This window comes from Schistocerca nitens, chromosome 9 (assembly GCF_023898315.1).
Source record: "Schistocerca nitens isolate TAMUIC-IGC-003100 chromosome 9, iqSchNite1.1, whole genome shotgun sequence".
In the NCBI taxonomy this organism is placed as follows: Eukaryota; Metazoa; Arthropoda; class Insecta; order Orthoptera; family Acrididae; genus Schistocerca; species Schistocerca nitens.
In genome coordinates this window covers 143,778,559-143,801,732 of record NC_064622.1, presented here as the reverse complement: position 1 = coordinate 143,801,732, position 23,174 = coordinate 143,778,559, and the positions used below count along the sequence as shown (strand labels likewise).

At 37.9% G+C, this 23,174-nt stretch overlaps 1 protein-coding gene across 2 annotated transcripts in view; it reads left to right on the top strand.

The window, feature by feature from the left end:
- The window catches only part of LOC126203248 (cytochrome P450 302a1, mitochondrial), a 218,288-nt gene that overhangs the window by 141,250 nt on the left and 53,864 nt on the right, over positions 1-23,174 (top strand). For both annotated transcript variants that reach the window (XM_049937503.1, XM_049937504.1), the window contains exons 2-4: positions 9,085-9,319; positions 12,087-12,324; positions 12,966-13,153. In XM_049937503.1, the coding sequence (XP_049793460.1) occupies positions 9,106-9,319; positions 12,087-12,324; positions 12,966-13,153 (640 nt within the window). In that variant the 5' untranslated portion in view covers positions 9,085-9,105. The remainder of the gene's footprint in view (positions 1-9,084; positions 9,320-12,086; positions 12,325-12,965; positions 13,154-23,174) is intronic.

Below are 23,174 nucleotides of genomic sequence, written 5' to 3'. Positions count from 1 at the left end.
ATAATAGACGTAATCAAATCAGGAAACCACATCCGTCTTAGGTTCTATTCGTATTAATAACTTTTTCAGTATTAGACAGCGACATTTTGATTTTTCATGTAGCAAAACGTTTGACGAACTTTGATGATGTAAGATTATTTTGTAGAAAAAGGATTGAAGAAGTGTGTACCGTCTTGCTTGTCTCTTGGCTTTACTCGTTTTAGCCGGCCGGAGTGGCCGAGCGGTTCTAGGCGCTACAGTCTGGAACCGCGTGACCGCTACGGTCGCAGGTTCGAATCCTGCCTCGGGCATCGATGTGTGTGATGTCCTTAGGTTAGTTAGGTTTAAGTAGTTCTAAGTTCTAGGAGACTGATGACCTCAGAAGTTAAGCCTCATAGTGCTCAGAGCCATTTGAACCATTTTTACTCGTTTTATGTTTCCCATACTTAATTTTATGTCACACGAAAGAGAAAGTTATTAGCTAATAGGCAATATAGAGTGCAAATTTTCTGAAGAGTTCTTATTCTCCCGGTCACATACAAGTCCCACCCAGTATTAGTTGTGAGTTTTTTTTTTTTTTTTTTTTTTTTTTACGGAAGTTGTCAAACCGGCCTACTGAGAGCGGGAGAGGCACCACAGGACATTTTAATTTCCACTGTCCTGAATAAAGGTTTGATGGCTTCCATTACAAAGTATGCACGTTTGAATTCCACAGAGCGAAATAACTGTGACGGGGAAATAGAAGAATGCTGTGTGAAGAGGCGTGGCACTGCGCTTTGGCACAGGTAAGACCAAATAACATGTCTTACATTTCCTCGAACGTACAAGTTTTATACATCAAACTCTTCAGAAAGATATGAGCTACAAACTGAACATATTTTTGTAAAATCCGTATTTTAAAGTTTTTGATGTCCTACCTCAAACACTCGAGGGGGCAGTGGACGGGGACGGGGGGGGGGGGGGGGGGGGGGCTCCACTATCCCTGGTTCGGAAATATCGTAGATTCAGGACTGATCATTGTTAGCTGAATTTGCATTATCGGGTCATTGCTCTCTTTTGCACATCATTAACTACAAGATTACTCACAACTAAGTGCAATTAGCAGCTGTTTGTGCGTTAAGTTCAACGAAGTTAAAAATGAGTCATTTCCCCCGACAATCACGTTATCACTATCGGTGTCGTTAAAATTAACCTTTGTGAACTCACTGCTCTACGTGCACAAATCAAAATGACAGTTGCTTAGTTCATAATGATAATAATTAACCATTTTAAATTTTCTCCTATACAAAGTCGTTCCACTGGATAATAAAGCACCGCTGAAAATTTAAAATACTCTCAACGTAACTTTACAGTGGCAAGCAGACTGCCTGTCCAAAGACTGCCACATTGCTGTAATTTCGCCATGTACGAAGATTCTTACGAGTCTGCTTCTGTAGCTGCGGTGTCAGCGCGGCAGGTTGCTAACCGAAGTGAGCCCGGGTTCGATTCCAGGCTATGTCGCGGATTTTCGTCGCTTGGGTACTCTATGTTCTTTTGTCTTTACGTCTATCGTCGTAACTAAGAAAATCTTCTCCAATGCAATGTCGTATCGACTTGCCATAATTAAGATAGCTGATGGGCACGATTCAAAAGCCAATAAATTGAAATAAATAAAAAGGATTCTTGCGAGAAAAGTCAATCACTTCCACATAATGACTGGGATTCCGGATGGTTTGAACATAAGAACTCAAACAATAATGGTCAAGAGCATTATTTTATCATCCAGCGACCTACATATATTTACAATAAAGCTCACTACACCGATGTGACACAAGTTATGGGATGCCTTCTATTATCATCAGACCTCCTTCTGCCCAGTGTACAGCAACACCTCGACGTGACTTGGATTTATAACTGCTGTAACGTAATATTTGCGGCAGTTCCCAAAAGATGTTGCTTGACGATATTTAGTCTAATTTTAAATCACCAAGAACACACGCCACTTGGCCTGCTTAAGACTTCTTTATTGACTTTTTACTTAGCAGCTATCCCAGAAGCATCACATCTTTGCTACCAAAGAATAAACAAAAAATTTAAAGATACTACATCATGTTATCAGTAATAAACTATAACTATTAACGGTCTTGGCAACTTCATAAAATATAAAAATTCCATTTAGATTTCATCACTGTTGCCTTTACACTACTCCCCCACCACTAACATGGTTACGAATTAATACATGGTGATGAAGGAATTTTCTTAAAAAAAAATCAGCACAACATTAACATAAAACAATAAAAAACATATTGGAATGACAAAAGATATGATACAAAATAATTACAAAACTTTTTACAATGTCTGGTATGATATTTGATTAATTGTCCACAGAGACAACTGCTCTAAGAATCGAGGTGGGAACCTTATAATCCGTCCTGACTTCGATACTCTGATATTTGGAGATGGTTCCTCTGTGGAATGTTGTGGTTCAGTATACTTAGAAAAGTTTGGAAGTTCCTTCTCTGATCCCATTTTTCTTGCAGGAGATAAGCTGATTTAAGTCTGTCCACTGACACATTTATGTGTTTGCACTTCCTTTTAATAGTGAAATTTTTTCATGCCTTGAAATGACAGGAAAGGGACCATCATATATAGGTTCTAATGGTTTTCTAACCCTGTCACATCTCAGGAAGATATGGGAACATGTTTGCAGATCTTTTGGAACAAATACTGACCTTGATTTGCTTTGTATAGGCCTACTAGGTTTCAGATGAAGCATTTGATTTTGCAAATTAGATGCAAATGAATCAAGGTCAATTTCTGTAGTGGGCTCTTCAAAAAATTCACCAGGAAGTCTTATAGTTTTTCCATATACCATCTGTGCAATGGAATGGTTCGACGTTTCTCGCACTGCAGTACGCAACCCCAATAGAACAGTAGGCAGAATTTCTGTCCAATTAGAACTGTTATGGGCCTTGATTGCAGACTTCACAGTTCTATGTAGTCGCTCAATTTTACCATTGCTTTGAGGATGATATGGCGTTGTGTGCTGAATTTTCATTCCACATACTATGCCCAAATTATCAAACAACTGAGATCTAAACTGTGTTCCTTGGTCAGTGATTATCTGTGATGGTACACCAAATCTTGCAATCCAGTGCTGGTAGAAGGCTGTTACCACTTTTTCAGCTGAAATATCTTCAAGTGGTATGACTTCCATCCAAGATGTGAAACGGTCAATGCAAGTTAAACAATAAGTCATGCCATTAGGAGGAGGAAAGGCCCGATGAGGTCAGTGTGTACAACACTGAAACGTCCATCGGGTTCTTCAAACTTCTCTAGCGGTGATTTTGTGTGGCGAGTGACCTTGGTTTTCTGACAACTGACACAGGATTTAGTCCACTGTCGCACATCACTTATGATGTTTGGCCAAATGGCTCTGCTACTCAACAGTTTCAACTGTGCTGTCTTTATTCCATGATGAGCTAAACCATGAAAATGAAGAAATATTTGAAAACGAAAAGGGTGAGGAATATAAGGTCTGATATTTGCAGTGGTTGTGTCACACCACTATGTTTTCCCTGATGGAAGTTGATATGACTTGAAGTTTAAGGAGTTGTTCCCTGTTCGGAGTTGCTGTAGTTCTTGATCTTGTTGCTGGTTTTTGGCAATTTCATCATAGTCCAGTATTACTACTTCATCAACTCTGGATAGGGAATTTGCAACAATATTGTCATGGCCACTGACATGACGAATATCGGTCGAAAATTGTGAAATGTACTGTAACTGTCTCATCTGTGATCTTATCATTGTTTTGCTTGAAAGCAAATATGAGTGGCTTATGATCAGTGAAGATTATGAAGTCTCTTTCTTCCAGTAAATGCGTAAACTTTTTATACAGAAAGGTAAGTTCCCAATAATTCTCGGTCATAGGTACTGTAACCCTTCTGTGATTTACTCAGTTTCTGTGAAAAGAATGCAACAGGTCTCCAATTTCCAGTTGCTGGAGCGCAGAACCAACAGCAATATCTGATGCATCGGTACATAATGTAGTTCTAGAAAGATCTGCTAATTATATTTTCATGGATATTAATAAATGGTTTAAAGCCAACTCACTGACAAACTTCGAAAAGACTCACTATATGCAATTCAGAACCTGTAAGAGGTTTCCACCCAGCATATGCATAAAATACGAAGAAGAGCAGATAGAAGAGGTTGACAGTCTTAAATTCCTGGGATTACAACTTAATAATAAATTCAGTTGGGAAGAGCACACCACAGAACTGCAGAAACGCCTTAACAAATCTGTATTTGCAATTCGACTGTTAGCAGACATAGGCGACATAAAAATGAAAAAGCTTGCATACTTTGCCTACTTTCATTCCATAATGTCATATGGTATAATATTTTGGGGTAACTCTTCAAGTCAAACAAAAGTTTTCAGAGTCCAAAAGCGTGTAATACGTATTATTTGTGGAGTAAATTCACGGACGTCCTGTAGAAACCTCTTCAAAGAACTGGGTATACTAACTACTGCCTCTCAGTATATTTACTCCTTAATGAAATTTGTCCTAAATAATATATCTCTTTTTCCAACAAACAGCTCAGTTCATACATACAATATCAGGAACAAAAATGATTTGCACAAGGACTTAAAAGCACTTACTTTAGTTCAAAAAGGGGTCCACTACTCCGGAACACTCATCTTCAATAATTTGCCAGTAAACATAAAAAATTTAGTTACAAATAAAGATCAGTTTAAAAGGAGCCTGAAAGACTTACTAGTGGCCAACTCCTTCTACTCCATTGACGAATTTTTTAATAGAAACAAATGATGTATTGTATATATTCATACTATTAGTATTGTTATTTCAGCTTAAAAAAAATGACATTTTCCACATCCACGAGGATCTCCTCAGCACGGATCTATGGAACGAAAACTAATCTAATCTAATCTAAAAATAATGCTAGGGATAACTCCGAGTTAGAAAAAGCCAATAATGCAGCATTTACTATATCTTGTTTAGATTTCTCAAACATTTTCTTTGCTTCTTCAGTCCACTGAATTTGTCTATTATCTTTCCTTCTTGCTCCCTTAAGATAGTCATGCCTAACAATTTGAGTCTGTGCTGCATCTTTAAGGTAGTGACGGTAGCGGAGCTCATGCAGCTTCTCAGGTAACATACTCTAAAATTGCTTGCACTTTCTCAGGTAGTGGACGGGATCCCGCTGATGTTATCCAGTACCCCAGGAATTCAATTTCATTTACTCCAAAGGTTGATTTTGATATGTTGATTCGAAGTCCATAATTAGACAATCGCTCCAGGACTAGTTTCAGGTGTGTTCGGTGTTCTTCAGTACTGGATGAGGCGATTAAAATGTCATCGAGGTAAGGAAACACAAAGTCTAGCCCAAACATAACTTCATTAATGAATCGCTGGAATGTTGAAGGTGCATTCCGCAGGCCAAAGCTCATGACATTAAATTCATACAGTCCAAATGGTGTGATTACAGCTGTTTTGTGCTTATCTTCTTCAGCAATAGGTATTTGATAATAGGCCTTAAAGAGGTCGATTTTAGAAAATATGTTTTTGCCTTGAAGAATACAATGGAAATCTTCTATTCTAGGTACAGGATAACGGTCTGGAATTGTTCTTTCATTTAACCGTCTATAATCTCCACACGGACGTATTGAGCCATCCTTCTTAGGTACAGTATGGAGAGGACTTGCCCATGCAAATTTAGATGGCCTAATGATGCCGTTGTCTAACATGAATTTAAATTCTTGTTTTGCCATCGCCATGCGCTTTGGGTCTAATTGTATTGCCCTAGAAAACACAGGTGGGCCTTAAGTGGTAATATAGTGTTTGACATCATGTTTAATTTCGCTAGGTACCAGATTAGGTTTAGCTATGTCTGGATACTGTAACAGTAGATCTGTAAATTTTGTGGTTTGGCTCATGGTGCTCAGGACGTTTTCCTCTGAGATTGACATAACTTTACCGTCAGCATTGAGCTTGGTTACATCATCTATTAATCTTTTATTATGGAAATCTACTAATAATTGAAATTTATTCAAAAAATCGGCACCCAATATAGCTTTATTGATCTTCGCAACTATAAATGGCCACTGAAATTGACGTCGCAGTCCTAGATCAATAGTACGAAGTTCGATTCCGTAAGTAGGAATTTCGGTACCGTTTGCAGCATACAATTTATATGGTTACTCACCATTAATATCTGCGTGAGTTGGAATTACAGAAACATCCGCCCCACTGTCGACTAAAAATTGCAATCCCGTTTTTTTTTGTCGGTTACAAAAAGCGGGTTTTGCGGCAATGGACTTGGGCAGCAGAACTTGCCGCTAATTCAGCTGCTGGGTCGCGTTTCCCTTTTCAGTCTAGCTACATGGAGGTGTGCATTTTTCAGGCTTGCAGTTCTGCTCAAAGAGAAAGTGGTAATAACAGTACTTGCCCTTGGGGTTGTATTTATTTCGAGACTTACTACGACTTCTTTTACATTGACGCTCACAGCTTCTGTTACGAGACCTGCCTCGATAACCAGCTGACACCTGACAGCGCGGCCATTTGTTGCTCTAGCCCCGAAATTCTTGTCATCAAGTCACTCATTGTTATCGAAACATCCTGTTGGCTACAAGCACCACTTTTTGTGACGAACAATTCGTTACGGGGATTTCTTTCTGTTATTCTATCAGCCATTATAGCCACCTTTTCGAGTCCCTAGTCACTGACAATTAAAATGTTCCTTATAGAATCCGGAAGTTTTTCTAGCCAAAGTGTCTTTAGGACTTTTTCTGACACATCTACACCTTCCAAGGCTTGCATTTTGCATAATAACTGACTAGATTTTTGGTCTCCCAAATCAATTACAGTAACTAATCTCTTAATACGCGTATCTTCTCTTTCTTTGAAAATATTCAGTAGACGTTCCTTAGCCAACGAATATTTATTCGCATCTGTGCCGCAAATAATGTCCCAAATATTCTCGATGTATTTTGGTTCTAATTGTGACACTAGGTGGTTAAATTTAGTTTCTTCTGTGACAATTTTGCAAATGCTGAACTGATAGAACCAAATTTCGGGTTTTCACTCCAAAAAGGCGGAATTTTGTTGCTAACCTTGTTTACTTCCAGGCGATCCTCGGAACCACTCCCGTTTGTTGTCATATCTTCTTATTATCACGTCGGGGTCACCAAATATAACTGCTGTAACGTAATATTTGCGACAGTTCCCAAAAGATGTTGCTTGACGATATTTAGTGTAATTTTAAATCACCAAGAACACACGCCACTTGGGCTGCTTAAGACTCCTTTACTGACTTTTTGCTTAGCAGCTATCCCAGAATCATCACACATTTGCTACCAAAGAATAAAAAAAAAATAAAAAAAAATAAAAATTAATGATACTACATTATGTTATCAGTAATGAACTGTAACTATTAACAGTCTTGGCAGCTTCATAAAATATAAAAATTCCATTTAGATTTCATCACTGTTGCCTTTACAGATTTAACCAGACGTTGGACTTCCCATGCAGAAATATTGAGTCATACTGCCATTATAGTCATCGATAATTTCTTAAGTGTTGCTGGTGCAAGATTTTGTACATGAACTGACCTCTAAATTATATCGCATAAATGTTCAATAGGATTCATGTTGGGCCATCTGGGTGGCCTAATCATTTTCTCGAATTGCCCAGAATTTCTTCAAATCAATCGTGAACTATTGTGGCTCGGTGATCTGACATCGTTGTTTGAGAAGATGAATTCCATGAATGGCTGCAACTGGCCTCCAAGTAGCCAAACATAACCATTTCCAGTCAGTGATTGGTTCAGTCGAACCAGAGGACCCAGTCCATTCCATTTAAACATGACTCACACCATTATGGAACCACCACCAGCTTGCACAGTACCTTATTGACAACCTGGTCTCATGGCTTTGTGCAGTTTATGCCACACTCAAACCCTACCCTCAGCTCTTACCAACTGAAATGAGGACTCATCTGACCAGGCCAGTCGTCTAAGTTACAACCAATATGGTCTTGAGCCCAGGAGAGTAGCTGTAGGTGATGTCGTGCTGTTACCAAAGGCACTCGCTATGGTCATCTGTTTCCATAGCCCATTAACACCAGATTTCACCTAATGGATATGTTCATTGAATGTCCCACATTGGTTTCTGTGCTTATTTCACGCAATGTTGCTTGTACTGTAGCACTGACAACTCTATGCAAATGTCGCTGCTCTCAGTTGGTAAGTGAAGGCCATTGGCAACAGCATTGTCTGTGGTGAAAGGTAATCCCTGAAATTTGGTATTCTTAGCACAGTGTTGACACTGTTGATCTCAGATAACTGAATTCCCTAATAATTTCCAAAATTAAATTTTTCAAGCATTTAGCTCCAACTACTATTTTGCATTCAAAGTCAATTAATTCCCATTGTGTGGCTATGATCACATTGGAAACTTTTCACATAGGCACCTGAGTACAAAGACAGCTCTGCCGATGCACTGGCCTTTTGTACCTTGAGTATGCAATATTACTGCCGTCTGTATATGTGCATATTGCTATCCCATGTATTTTGTCACCTCAGGATATATTGTGTACCATGAAATACCATCAAGATGTTTCACAATATTAAATTTCCCAAAGTGGATGCACACCTGTTCTCCCTTGCTTTATGACAATATTAATTGAATCATCAGGTCTGTATGCCAGCACTACATTTTTTGGATAACGACTACACAGCATCATGGCTCACAAGAAAGCACTAAGAATGTATACAGCTCTAGCATTGTATCTCTATGACTCGTTGTTGGTTAACAGTAGTATGCTTATGTTTCTTTCAACAGATGGATATTATCTGACCTGCTATTACCTAGCTATTATTGTTAGCCATGCAGACTCTGTGTGGAAAAAAGTAAAGAACAAAAGTAAGTAATAACACACAAAAATATTGTGTGTAAGGATATATGACCCTTACAATGGAGCTAATATTTTATTTAGGTTGTGCAAATGATTCACTGTTGCTGTGCTGAAGCCAATATTGTATCTACTTCATATTTTATTTATATAATACATAATTTATACTTAAATTATATTTTGTTCTTTGCAGAGAACATAACATCATACAATAATGAGAAATTACCATTGTCCCAGGCTGCTATCGAGACTGAAATTGGATGAATTTGAGAAACTACATTGGCCTGGTTGTGATCTAGTTCAGAAGTGTTACAGCACCCATAGCACTGTAACAGCTGGAACATCAGACCCCAAATTATTTAAACACATACCTGGACCCAAATCACTACCACTGATAGGAACTTTGTTAAATTATGTTCCACTACTTGGTATGTAACAAATCTGAATTTTGTATTTTGAAGTATATAAATGACCCAGTATTTTAGTAATTTTGAAAGCGTTGAGCAAAACTGTTTGGTATCAGACATTGCTTCTCTGACCTTTTTTAATAAGGCCTATGGCTGGCTATGCACATTATTCATAGGCTTGTTTGAATGTTATTTTTTATTTTAAATCTGATTAAAAATACAGAAGATTGAATTATTGCAGTGTGAAACGAGCAGCAATGATATTTATATTCCAACTTGTTTCTTCTGAATATGATGCGGTATCCAAAGGTGTGGTTAGGTGGAAATCTAAGAGTAAAGCTTAAATGATCCCAGAATGAAATTTTCACTCTGCAGTTGAGTGTGCACTGATATGAAACTTCGTGGCAGATTAAAACTGTGTGCCGGACTGAGACTCGAGCTCGGGACCTTTGCCTTTCTCGAGCACGTGCTCTACCATCTGAGATACCCAAGCACGACTCATGACCTGCCCTCACAGCTCTTCTTCCACCAGTACCTCATCTCCTACCTTCCAGACTTCACAGAACCTCTCCTGCGAAACATGAAGAACTAGCACTCCTGGAAGAAAGGATACTGCAGAGACATGGCTTTACCACAGCTTGGGGGGTGTTCCCAGAATGAAATTTTCACTGCTGAAGAGTGTGCATTGATATAAAACTTACTGGCAGATTAAAACTGTTCTGCCAGACCAAGACTCGAACTCAGGATCTTTGCCTCTCGTGGGCAAGGGCACTTGCCTGTGAAAGGCAAAGGTCCTGTGTCTGAGTCTCAGTCCGGCACACAATTTTAATCTACCAGGAAGTTTCAGCTTAAATGATGGTACACCTCTATGTTGCTGTGCCAAAGGAAGCCACAACAATTGGGAGGCTCTGGTTGAATATCCCATGGTGCAAAACTGATTGACTGGAAGCACTACAGTACTTACGACACCTCCAAAGGGGACAGAAACATCACAGTGGGAAAAGTCCACAGAGTTGAAGAGTTTATTTATTGTTCTCTGCTAAGTTTTTGTGGCTTTTGATTTTTGGATTGAATTCAAAATTGGAAAGTAATTTAAATACTTCAAGGCAATGTTTGAATTTTATTCTTATTAACTGCAGGGACAATCTCCAAACCACACAAATAATTTTATGGATACAATAATGATGTTTATATCTAAATGCATGAATATTGGTCTTTGAGAAACACAGGCCCTTCTGTTTGTCTGTACTGCTGGTAACTCTGGAGTTAAATCATTAATAGTAAAGAATAAATGTGAGAAGGTATCTGATCTCAATAAAATGTGAGATACAGCTAATTTGGTGGAAGCTGTGTGAGACCAATATTTTTAATCGTAGCCTTGTACCTCATTTGTTAATAAACTGTATTTATTAAAGCTGAAGAAACTTTTGTTTTTGGTATATATTGTTATGATCTACCAGTGTTAATATCAAAACAACACAGTTAAGGCACTCAGAGCTGATTTCAAGTTACGCAGGTTCTGTAAAACAGATGAACTATAGGGCCCTGTGTGGCGATATGTGCTCATTTTTTTAGTCATATTATTTTACTCTCATATAACATTTTAAGACAACAACTAATTTGAGCTGTATAGGTGTTATGCATTTTTATTTTTGACCTATTATCCAAGCACTATCTATTGTCATAGCTTAGTGGTCAGCATGGCTGACTTCCATGTGGATGTGGGTTCAATTCCTATTACTGCCAGGGAGTTTTCTTTGGCTGGATGACTGAAGCGAGGTACACTCAGGCTTATGATGGCAGTCAATGAGCTTCTTGAATGAGAAATAGCAGCACCAGGTCTGCTAAACTGACAATGACTGGGAGGTCAGACCTCACACTCCTCCACTGCATCCATATGATGAGGGCCAGCTCCAGAATTTTTTCCTCCCAAGTGACTTATTATTTGCTCCCTCCACCATCTTCCCTCATACACTTTCACCTGTCACTTTTTGCTACTAATTGTGATAAAAATCTTGCACTTGTGGTGCTCCTAGCACCTTCCTCATTTTGGTGCCCCTAGCAGCTGTTTCCAGTTGTGATAAGTCCTGCATATCACAGGTGTAGTGCCTCTGGACCCCAAGCAGCAGCTTGTGCTGCATGGGCCTTAAACTTACTCTTCATGTGGCATTTTACAGTAGAAGATGACATGGCAGTCATTCAGTCCTGACTGCTTTGTCTGTGACCAGAGTAGTGGAGCTTTTTTTGGCTTGTGTTGTTATGTAACTATTGACTTCACACAGGTCACTACCCTTAGCAGTCATGTGATGAAGAGATGAAAACACTCTTGTGCCAAGGTCCTTAAACCCAAAAGGACTTTGCTACCCCTATCTGAAAGTTTGTACAAATGTTGTGATTTTTGCACACTGTCATTATTATTAGTTATTTTCTGTAATACCTGCAAAGTACTGGAGTGTGTCGGTGCAAAATCTTAAAATTAAGGCCAAAAATACTTTTGTCCTTCACACATTCACAAAACGTATCACTCAGTTTGCATGCACTGTTGTCCTGTCAGCAGAGTCAATTGTGCTCTCCAATATACGTCAAACAGTAGCACTGAATTTATGCTTTGGATATGTTAACACTAAAAGATGCACCCGAATCTCACCCTCCTCTTATTGGCATAATTACTAACACTGATTAAAAAATCATATATTTTGTCATATAATTTTGACTAGGCAGTGTTGCTAATCTATGCTATCCAGTTTTTGGCTAGGTTTAGATTCAATAGCATGTTTGCATTTTATAGGTGACTATAAGTTTGACAGATTGCATCGAAATGGAATGAAGAAGTTGAAGAAATATGGAAAGCTTGTGAAAGAAGAAATTGTACCTGGTGTTAATGTTGTATGGGTCTTTGACCCATCTGATATTGAAACAGTATTCAAAAGTGAGGGACGATATCCAGAGCGCCGAAGTCATCTTGCAGTGGAAAAGTACCGACGAGAGAGACCTGAAATCTATAGCAATGGCGGTCTTTTGCCTACGTAAGAACTAGAAATTCTTTCATTGTGTAAAACATTCAGTTCTGTTAGTTTTACAAATGAACTTGTGCAGCACTGATGAATTTAAAAAAAATAGACAACAGATGTATTTGACACATTGGTACATGTGAAACCGTTCATGTCAAGAAAATGCAATTCAAGTGAAAAAGAGCTGAAAATATGGCAGTGAATGCATGTGAACAAAATAAAATTTACAGGCACTTGAATGATTACTGATAATGTGTCCTACATTAAACAGTGAAACATATTTGCAGTACTCCATGCTAACAATTTCCAGACTGTGTTATATTAAACTATAGCTACTCTTTTGTTAAAGTTGTGTGAAATACTTTCATCAAAAGAGGGTTGCAAGGAGAATAATAACAGAGGGAATTTTAAGGAAAACTGACTGTTTATATGCTATGGTGAAGAATTAGTAATGATACTAATTTTAAAAATTTTCATAATGATATTTTCTGCAGCCAAGAAATTATTCTGTACAACTTAGATGCTGTGTTGTACTAACATCATAATGATGCATTGTTCTGTAAATTGATTTTCACATGCTCTTATATACACTATATTTTTAATTAATTATTATTGGCACTGAAATAATATCAATACTTTCTTACTTTTCTGTGCAGGAATGGAGCAGATTGGTGGCACCTGAGAAGTAAATTTCAGCAAGCATTGAGTCGACCCCAAAATGTTAAGCTGTACATAGAACAAACTGATGCTGTAATTCAAGAATTTATAGAACTGGTCAGAAGACATTCAAAATCTCGAAAACCACATGATTATCTACATGATTTGTCTCATCTTTTCATGGAATGTATGCATTTTTATGTATCTGTGTTACTGCTGAGTGAAGAGGATACTGTAACATTTTCTTATTTTATTTTGTAAAAGTAGACTAAAACATGTTGAATAATCACATTTCTGGTCTAGTTTATCTTCTTGGACAGTTGACAACAGGTGTAATTTCAAATAGCCAGCAAAGTTGCCAATTCCATTTTTATGTGCAAGATTTTGTCAACAAACATAGAGAAATAAGTCTGACTCTGTGTGTTGGTATTATATATGTTTGATGACTGGACACCAACCATATTCTGATATACCGGTATTGTTGGTACAAAAGTGCTAGTTATGTCCAACTTAGACTACTGGCACCTACTGTGCATTTTGCTCATATATTTTCCAAAATCAACATTGATATTCATCTTAATCATCCTACAGTATAAATGACCCTGCCAAATGAAGTGGCTGTTGTAATATTAACAAATTAAGTATTACATCTCAAGCCTTGTCTAGATGAAGTTATGAATATTATTTAAGAGATTTTCTGAAATTCCTATTTTAATAGACTCTTTAAATATGCTACCAGAGAAATTAAGAGCCAACCCTATCAAATTTAATTTCATGTTTATATTCCAGGGGTAGTGTGTGATGTTGCTGATCTTAACTATCAAGAAATTGATCACTCACAATAGTGCCCACTTGCATTGCCCATTAAGCCCTCGGAGTCTCAATGATCAAAGTCTCATAGAACTGATGTAAATTGCAACTTCCTGGCAGATTAAAACTGTTTGCTGGACCGAGACTCAAACTCAGAAACTTTGCCTTTCGCAGGCAAGTACTCTACCATCTGAGCTATCCAAGCACGACTCATGACCTGTCCTCACAGTTTCACTTCCGCCAGTACCTTGTCTCCTACCTCCCAAACTTCATAGAAGTTCTCCTGCAAAACTTGCAGGACTAGCACTACTGGAAGGACAGATATTGTGGAGACATGGCTTAGCCACAGCCTGGGGGATGTTTCAAGAATGAGATTTTCACTCTGCAGAAGAGTGTGCACTGATTTGAAACTTCCTATCAGATTAAAAGTGTGTGCCGGACCAAGACTCAAAGTCAGGACCTTTGCCTTTAATGGGCAAGTGCTTCATTCTTCCAGTAGTGCTAGTCCTGCAAGTTTCGCAGGAGAACTTCTGTGAAGTTTGGAAGGTAGGAGACAAGGCACTGGTGGAAGTGAAATTGTGAGGATGGGTTGTGAGCCTTGCTTGGGTAGCTCAGATGGTAGAGCACTTGCCTGCAAAAGGTAGAGGTCCCGAGTTTGAGTCTCGGTCCGTTACACAGTTTTCATCTGCCAGAAAGTTTCAAATCAGTGAACACTCCACTGCAGAGTGAAAATCTCAGTCCAGATGTAAACTGGTTCCTGGAAATTGTACTAATGATCTACACTACACAAATTTTCAAATAATGTGGTTTTTTCTCCATTTATTATCACATCAAATATCGTGACAACCAGATCCAGTTTCACATATAACATCCTTTGCAATTAGTTACCATCACACTGTGTCATGGTAGTATAGTGGTTAGCACATCTACCTAGTGGGCAGGAGGCCCAGGTTCGAATCCTGGTCTTGGTACAAATTTTCATTCCTCAGTTCAGTCTTCGCATGTACATAATAGTTTCCATCAATTTACTGTACCTAAAAGTGGCATTAATAACAGAGTCACACTATGAATTCAAAGTTCTTTTTGAACACAATATTAATAGACCACAGTGTAAAAGACAGTGCACATGTTTGAAAGAAGTTCATACAAAATCGTACACTTATCAAAGTTGATATGTTGAGTCAAAGGTATATCTTGAGTGAACAATACTGGTGGCTGATTTTTATACAATGTTATGAACTTGGACTCTCACGAGTATGTTACATAGGTGTTACTTGATTGCTTGCTGGTCATGAACTTTCACATAAATGTTGCTTGTGAACTTTCAGAACATGGACTTACTTTTTGGGGTGACATGAGCTTTATCAAGACAGGTGTATGAACATATTGTGACTTTGTAATCTATATTTTTGTTTAAAAAATGGCTAGGTAAGATTTTGCTAACTGAAGAGACTATATGTTACAATATTAATCTTGCATACAAAATATGTGGTGGTTAGGAAGATACAAAAGATAAGGTAACCACATTGTACACCCTCACTTTAAATAACCTATCTAGAAGTACAGTCACTGTATTTTGATTTAAAATCATTTATAGAAGTTTTGGGTAATTCTCAATGAATGGCTTAATTACTTAGTGAGAGGTGTCATTTGGTCCAGGAAATTTAGAGTGACAAAAGCATAGTGGTAAGAGTTGGAATCTAACAAGTATAATGGCTAAATTTGCAATGGAAAATCTAAGTATATTTGAGATTTATAATTATCAGTAAAATTAAAATACTTTACCATAAAGTCTTAATGTTGATCTTTTAGTGAGTAGTGTCATCATTATCAAATATATCTATTACTTCGAAATGTTTTCCCCGCTACGTACTGTAGTAGAATTTTTGGTTGGGCATAATTTTTAATAAACAAAACTAATTGCATCTTTGAAATCATCTGATCTGAGATAATGTACAGAATAATGAAACTGAATGGGATCTGGTCTAAATAATAAATGGATAGATTCACGCGTACTTCAGGGATACACGTATAGAAAATGAGAATCAAATCACATTTAAAGAAAAGAAATTAATTACTGCTATGAGTGTAATTAGGAAAATGGGAGATTTCAGTTTGCTCTGTTCCGAGGCAGCTGCATTTTCAGCTCGCTGAAGTTTACAGAAGTTGGTGTTTCACATATGTGAGTTACTAGAAGTGAATCTAATGGCAGATGTTGTGTATTTTGTTAGTTTTTTGTAACTTTAAATGAAGTTGAATCAAGAAATGTCATCTCCAGGTAGGAATATCAACAATACAGGAAAAGACAGAGTGCTACTTACTGTACAGAAGACACACCAAGTTGCAGTCAGGTGCAATGTTAATAAAGTTGGTTTGTCTCCTAATACTGTCCCCCACATACAAGAAGCTAAGCTGGCATGCAATGTTTTATATACTCGGCTTTGATACTCTTAGTTTGACCTTAATGTTTCAGTGAAAACGTTTTGTCATTGTTGATGGAAATGAAATAATTTTTCTGGAGACAAAAGACAGCCAGTAGGGGGTATAAAAACAACCTTTATATTTTCCTCAGTGCTCCTGATTTTTTACCACAATGAGAAATTGATTTGTCAGTTTGTGTATTTATCCTTTTTAAAAATATTCATAGACATTTTATTCTATGAAAAAACTCTGTCTATCTGGCACTGCTATTAACTTTATGGATCAAGGCTCCTAGTGTGGTACACCTGTACATGGAGCATTTTGGGACAAAGGTACTAGAATTCACTAAGTCCCAGTTGGTGTGTTCCTGTATGGGTGATATGTTTGTGGTATGGTATCCGAGAACAAGGAAACTACTTGAAAACCTAAAATTTGTACATGTTAATACAAAATTTAATGAAAAGTTTAGTTGATACGTCCATATAGCAGAGATGCTGAATCATAGACAGGCATAGCAAAAAGATTGTCAGAAAGTGAGCTTTCAGGCAACAAGGCCTTTGTCATGTAAGATGACTAGAGAAACACAGGAAAGAAGAGAAAGAAGGATGATAAAGTCTTGTTGGCTGAAAGCTCACTTTTCAACTGTCCTTTTGTTGTGCCTATCTGTGACTCAGTATCTCCACTATATGGTGAGTAGCAACTATCCTTTTCATGATATTTTTACATTCCTTCATGCATTTTCCATTGTTTGGCAATCCAAAATTTATTCCACAACTTGAAAATCTGGACTTGCTGTCACTTCTCAAAGTGTTAGTTGATGGAAAACAAGTGAGTTACCCAGCAAAGATCTGCATAGAAAATTTGTGCACACTGGTGCTCTTTCTGTGTCTGAAGCTGCCATACCAACTGTAAGCTGGATGTAACACTTTAATTGCTTACCTACCACCTTCCCTCATAGAGAAAGGCCATACTGAGGTGAAGTGGAACTCTGCATTTCATGAAAATACTACAAAACTATCTTAAATACTAGCATGGAACTTTCTAGAACAGCTAATTTCAAAGTCAACTCATGTAAAAAATATATCAGATATTATGGCAATAAATAGTCTTTGAGAATGTCCATACTGAAAAGGGTATTGGTGACCATGAGGCAGTTGTAGCAATACTGATAACTGGAAGTACAAAGGACAACTAAAAGACATATGAAGATTTGTATACTTGTTAAACTGGAAAAAGAGGCAGTAGTTTCATATTTCAAGGAGCTAATGAAATCATGCACTCCTGGACATAAGCATATAAGCATGTAGTAGAATTCTAGTCCAAGTTCAGCTGAACAGTTGACGAGGCACTAGACAGATATGTTCCTAATGAAACAGTCATTATGGAAATGGTGACTGCTACAAAACAGTTGTAAAACAAAGCATAGAGCTGGAGATAGATGCTGAATTAAACATGCTTCACTGTCAAGAAAGCAAATAAATAAATAATTAAATATAAAAATAAATAAAGGTATGAAGCCTTCAAGAACTACTGTAGCAGCACCTTATTGAAAGACCTCTTACAAAACTCAATGAAATTCTGGTCATGTGTAAAGACTGTCAGTGGCACCATAGTTAGTCTCCAAAAACTTGTGTATGAAACATAAACCGTGGGTAGCAAAGCAAAAGCAGAAATGCTAAACTCTGTTTTCAAATAGTCATTTACAAAGGATGATAATAATAATAATAATAATGGTTTATTTGTCCATAATAACTTTTACAGTCCCATGAATACTGCTCTAGTTTAACTCTTGCACCACTGCAAAGATAAGTGATATACAGGATTATACATAAGTATCTCCAGGGTTTCAGAAAACAACTGCACAAAAAGTTGTACAGAAAATAGATACATATCAGTGGATAGAATAACTCACCAAGTTATTAACTCATATTACAGGTGTCCAATATGGGCATTGTTTGTCACACACCAAATGTCAATAAGTGCACTGCTGGAGAAGGCATGTCAGCAACTCGCTTTGAAAATCTGTTCACTGTGTTACCTATCTGCAGGTGTGAACTAATTAGACGCAACAGTATGGAACAGATAACTTGTCTGAAAGTTATGGTATACCTGCTGCCTACACCATAGCACATATGATGAATCAAAACTTAGAGAGATGCAAGTCATTTTTCTGTGTGGCTTGTAGTTTTCACACAGTCAGCTTCTGAAACTCTGAATAACCATATGAGTACCTGTGTAGTGTCATTGAGAAACAGCTGAAATCATTGGTATTGAACAAGACACAAGGGCCTGATGGAATCACTATCATATTCTGTTCACAATTTGCAACAGAGTTAAACATAATACACCATGGATTATTTTAATTTTTTAGTTTTATATTTTTTATATTTTTATACCTTTTTTTGTGTGTGTGGGGGGGGGGGGGGGGTTGTCAAAATTGTCCTCGGTGGTTGTAAGAAACTTCAAGTGACACCTGTCTAGCGGCAGATAAGCACAAATGATTGTTTAAATGACCATCTAATGTCATTGACATCCATCAGTTGTAGAAACCTAGGACATATTCGGAGATCAAATGTAATGAGATGTCTTGAATAGACTGAGTTCCCCATATCAAACAGCACGGATTCCAAAAACATTGGTCCTCCGAAACTCACTTGTGCTTTTCTTACATGGCATTCAGAAAGTCATAGATTGAGGCAATCAAGTGGATACATTATTTCTTGACACATGAAAAGCATTTACCTAAGTACTAAACCAACATTTATTAACAAAAGTGCAATTATACTGGGTGGCAAACAAAATTGGTGACCGTATAATGTAATTGGATTGATAAAAACCACTTACATAGAATTCTGTTCTGAATGATTGGGATGCAAATATTTATTTTCTACTGTCATTTGGATTTTCTATTGTTACCCTTTAGCTATACAGGTGAATTTGTGGCATGGTTCCTCCCCTTGACTGTGTTCTGTCATCCATCCTCATCCAGCTTAATTTGTGCTCTAGCTCTGATATTGACAATATGTTACAGTAATTCTTTCTTTCTACTTACCAATTTTTCCTTTCAAAAGTATCTCTCTTCTTTATTGGGCATCTGTTAAGGTGAATTACAAGATTTGAGGCTGCATCTTTCTTTATGTTACAACTTATCATGTTTGCTCTTTGTCAGTAAAGAGAATCTGCACATTAACCAGCAAGTGATAGGTGAAATCTTTTCCCATTATTATAGGTCTGTTTTACTGTAATGATGTCCCTTACTCCATCATGGAGAAAAAATTTTGTTTTAAAATTATGGATGATATTCTGCCAGCTGTAAGTATTTATGATTGTTTCTTTTTTCCCTGTATCAGTGTATAACAAGCATTATTTTAAATAGAAATTGTCTGATCAGTATGGATGACTGAATCCTTTTGATTATTACTAAACATTGTAGCAACAAAGAAGGTCCCACATTGTTCCTTTTCCAAAGGATTAGTGGTAAAAATCCTCTAACCTGTGGATGAATTTGGCAGTTATATATGCAAGTGTATTATGAAGGCAGCTGTGGTGACTTCCTATGCAATGCAGTGGATTCTTGTGTTTTTATTGTTGTTGTTGTTGTGGTCTTCAGTCCTGAGACTGTTTGGTGCAGCTCTCCATGCTACTCTATCCTGTGCAAGCTTCTTCATCTCCCAGTACCTACTGCAACCTTCATCCTTCTGAATCTGTTTGGTGTATTCATCTCTTGGTCTCCCTCTACGATTTTTACCCTCCACCCTGCCCTCCAATACTAAATTGTTGATCTCTTGATGCCTCAGAACATGTCCAACCAACCGATCCCTTCTTCTAGTCAAGTTGTGCCACAAACATCTCTTCTCCCCAATCCTGTTCAACACCTCCTCATTAGTTATGTGATCTGCCCATCTAATCTTCAGCATTCTTCTGTAGCACCACATTTCGAAAGCTTCTATTCTCTTCTTGTCTAAACTATTTGTCGTCTTGTGTTTCACTTCCATACATGGCTACACTCCATACAAATACTTTCAGAAACGACTTCCTAACACTTAAATCAATACTCAATTTTAACAAATTTCTTTTCTTCAGAAACGCTTTCCTTCTCATTGCCAGTCTACATTTTATATCCTCTCTACTTCGACCATCATCAGTTATTTTGCTCCCCAAATAGCAAAACTCCGTTACTACTTTAAGTGTTTCATTTCCTAATCTAATACCCTCAACATCACCCGACTTAATTCGACTACATTCCATTATCCTCGTTTTGCTTTTGTTGATGTTCATCTTATATCCTCCCTTCAAGATACTATCCATTCCGTTCAACTGCTCTTCCAAGTTCTTTGCTGTCTCTGACAGAATTACAATGTCATCGGTGAACCTCAAAGTTTTTATTTCCTCTCCCTGGATTTTAATACCTACTCCGAATTTTTCTTTTGTTTCCTTCACTGCTTGCTCAATATACAGATTGAATAACATCGGGGAGAGGCTACAACCCTGTCTCACTCCCTTTCCAACCACTGCTTCCCTTTCATGCCCCTCAACTCTTATAACTGCCATTTGGTTTCTATACAAATTGTAAATAGCCTTTCGCTCCCTTTATTTTACCCCTGCCACCTTCAGAATTTGAAAGAGAGTATTCCAATCAACACTGTCAAAAGCTTTCTCTAAGTCTACAAATGCTAGAAACGTAGTTTTGCCTTTTCTTAATCTAGCATCTAAGATAAGCCGTAGGGTCAGTATTGCCTCACTTGTTCCAATATTTCTACGAAATCCAAACTGATCTTCCCCAAGGTCGGCTTCTACTAGTTTTTCCATTCGTCTGTAAAGAATTTGCGTTAGTATTTTGCAGCCGTGACTTATTAAACTGATAGTTCGGTAATTTTCACATCTGTCAACACCTGCTTTCTTTGGGATTGGAATTATTATATTCTTCATGAAGTCTGAGGGTATTTCGCATGTCACATACATCTTGCTCACCAGATGGTAGAGTTTTGTCAGGACTGGCTCTCCCAAGGCCGTCAGTAGTTCTAATGGAATGTTGTCTACTCCTGGGGCCTTGTTTCGACTCAGGTCTTTCAGTGCTCTGTCAAACTCTTCACGCAGTATCGTATCTCCCATTTCATCTTCATCTACATCCTCTTCCATTTCCATAATATTGTCATCAAGTACATCACCATTGTATAGACCCTCTATATACTCCTTCCACCTTTCTGCTTTCCCTTCTTTGCTTAGAACTGGGTTCCATCTGAGCTCTTGATATTCATACAAGTGGTTCTCTTTTCTCCAAAGGTCTCTTTAATTTTCATGTAGGCAGTATCTATCTTACCCCTAGTGAGATAAGGCTCTACATCCTTGTATTTATCCTCTAGTCATCCCTGCTTACCCATTTTGCACTTGCTGTCGATCTCATTTTTGAGACATTTGTATTCCTTTTTGCCTGCTTTACTGCATTTTTATATTTTCTCCTTTCATCAATTAAATTCAATATTTCTTCTGTTACCCAAGGAATTCTACTAGCCCTCAACTTTTTACCTACTTGATCCTCTGCTGCCTTCACTGCTTCATCCATCAAAGCTACCCATTTTTCTTCCACTGTATTTCTTTACCCCATTCCTTCCATTTGTTCCCTTACGCTCTCCTTGAAACTCTGTACAACCTCTGGTTCTTTCAGTTTATCCAGGTCCCATCTCCTTAAATTCTCCCACCTTTTTGCAGTTTCTTCAGTTTTAATCTACAGTTCGTAACCAATAGATTGTGGTCGAGTCCACATCTGCCCCTGGAAATGTCTTACAATTTAAAACCTGGTTCCTAAATCTCTGTCTTACCATTATATAATCTATCTGATACCTTTTAGTATCTCTAGGGTTCCTCCATGTATACAACCTTCTTTTATGATTCTTGAAACAAGTGTTAGCTATGATTAAATTGTGCTCTGTGCAAAATTCTACCAGACGGCTTCCTCTTTCATTTCTTACCCCCAATCCATATTCACCTACTACGTTTCCTTCTCTCCCTTTTCCTACTACCGAGTTCCAGTCACCCATGACTACTAAATTTTCGTCTCCCTTCGCTATCTGAATAATTTCTTTTATTTCATCATACATTTCTTCAATTTCTTCGTCATCTGCAGAGCTAGTTGGCATATAAACTCGTACTACTGTAGTAGGCATGGGCTTCATGTCTATCTTGGCCACAATAATGCGTTCACTATGCTGTTTGTAGTAGCTTACGCGCATTCCTATTTTTTTATTCATTATGAAACCTACTCCTGCATTGCCCATATTTGACTTTGTATTTATATCCCTGTATCCGCCTGACTAAAAGTCTTAATCCTCCTGCCACCGAACTTCACTAATCCCCACTATATCTAACTTTAACCTATCCATTTCCCTTTTTAAATTTTCTAACCTACCTGCCCAATTAAGGGATCTGACATTCCACGCTCCAATCCGTAGAACGCCAGTTTTCTTTCTCCTGATAACGACGTCCTCTTGAGTAGTCCCCACCCGGAGATCCGAATGGGGGACTATTTTACCTCCGGAATATTTTATCTAAGAGGACGCCATCAACATACAGTAAAGCTGCATGCCCTTGGGAAAAATTACGGCTGTAGTTTCCCCTTGCTTTCAACCGTTTGCAGTACCAGCCCAGCGAGGCCGTTTTTGTTAGTGTTACAAGGCCAAATCAGTCAATCATCCAGACTGTTGCCCCTGCAACTACTGAAAAGGCTGCTGCCCCTCTTCAGGAACCATGCGTTTGTCTGGCCTCTCAACAGATAACCCTCCGTTGTGGTTGCACCTACGGTACGGCTATCTGTTTCGCTGAGGCACGCAAGCCTCCCCACCAATGGCAAGATCCATGGTTCATGGTTTTTTTTATTGTTATTGATGCTTATAGAAATTACAGTTTGGAAATGAGTGCCTCCAGGTTCAAGTTCATATCATACCCTTTTTTTAATATTACCAGTGGTGCCAATAACAACG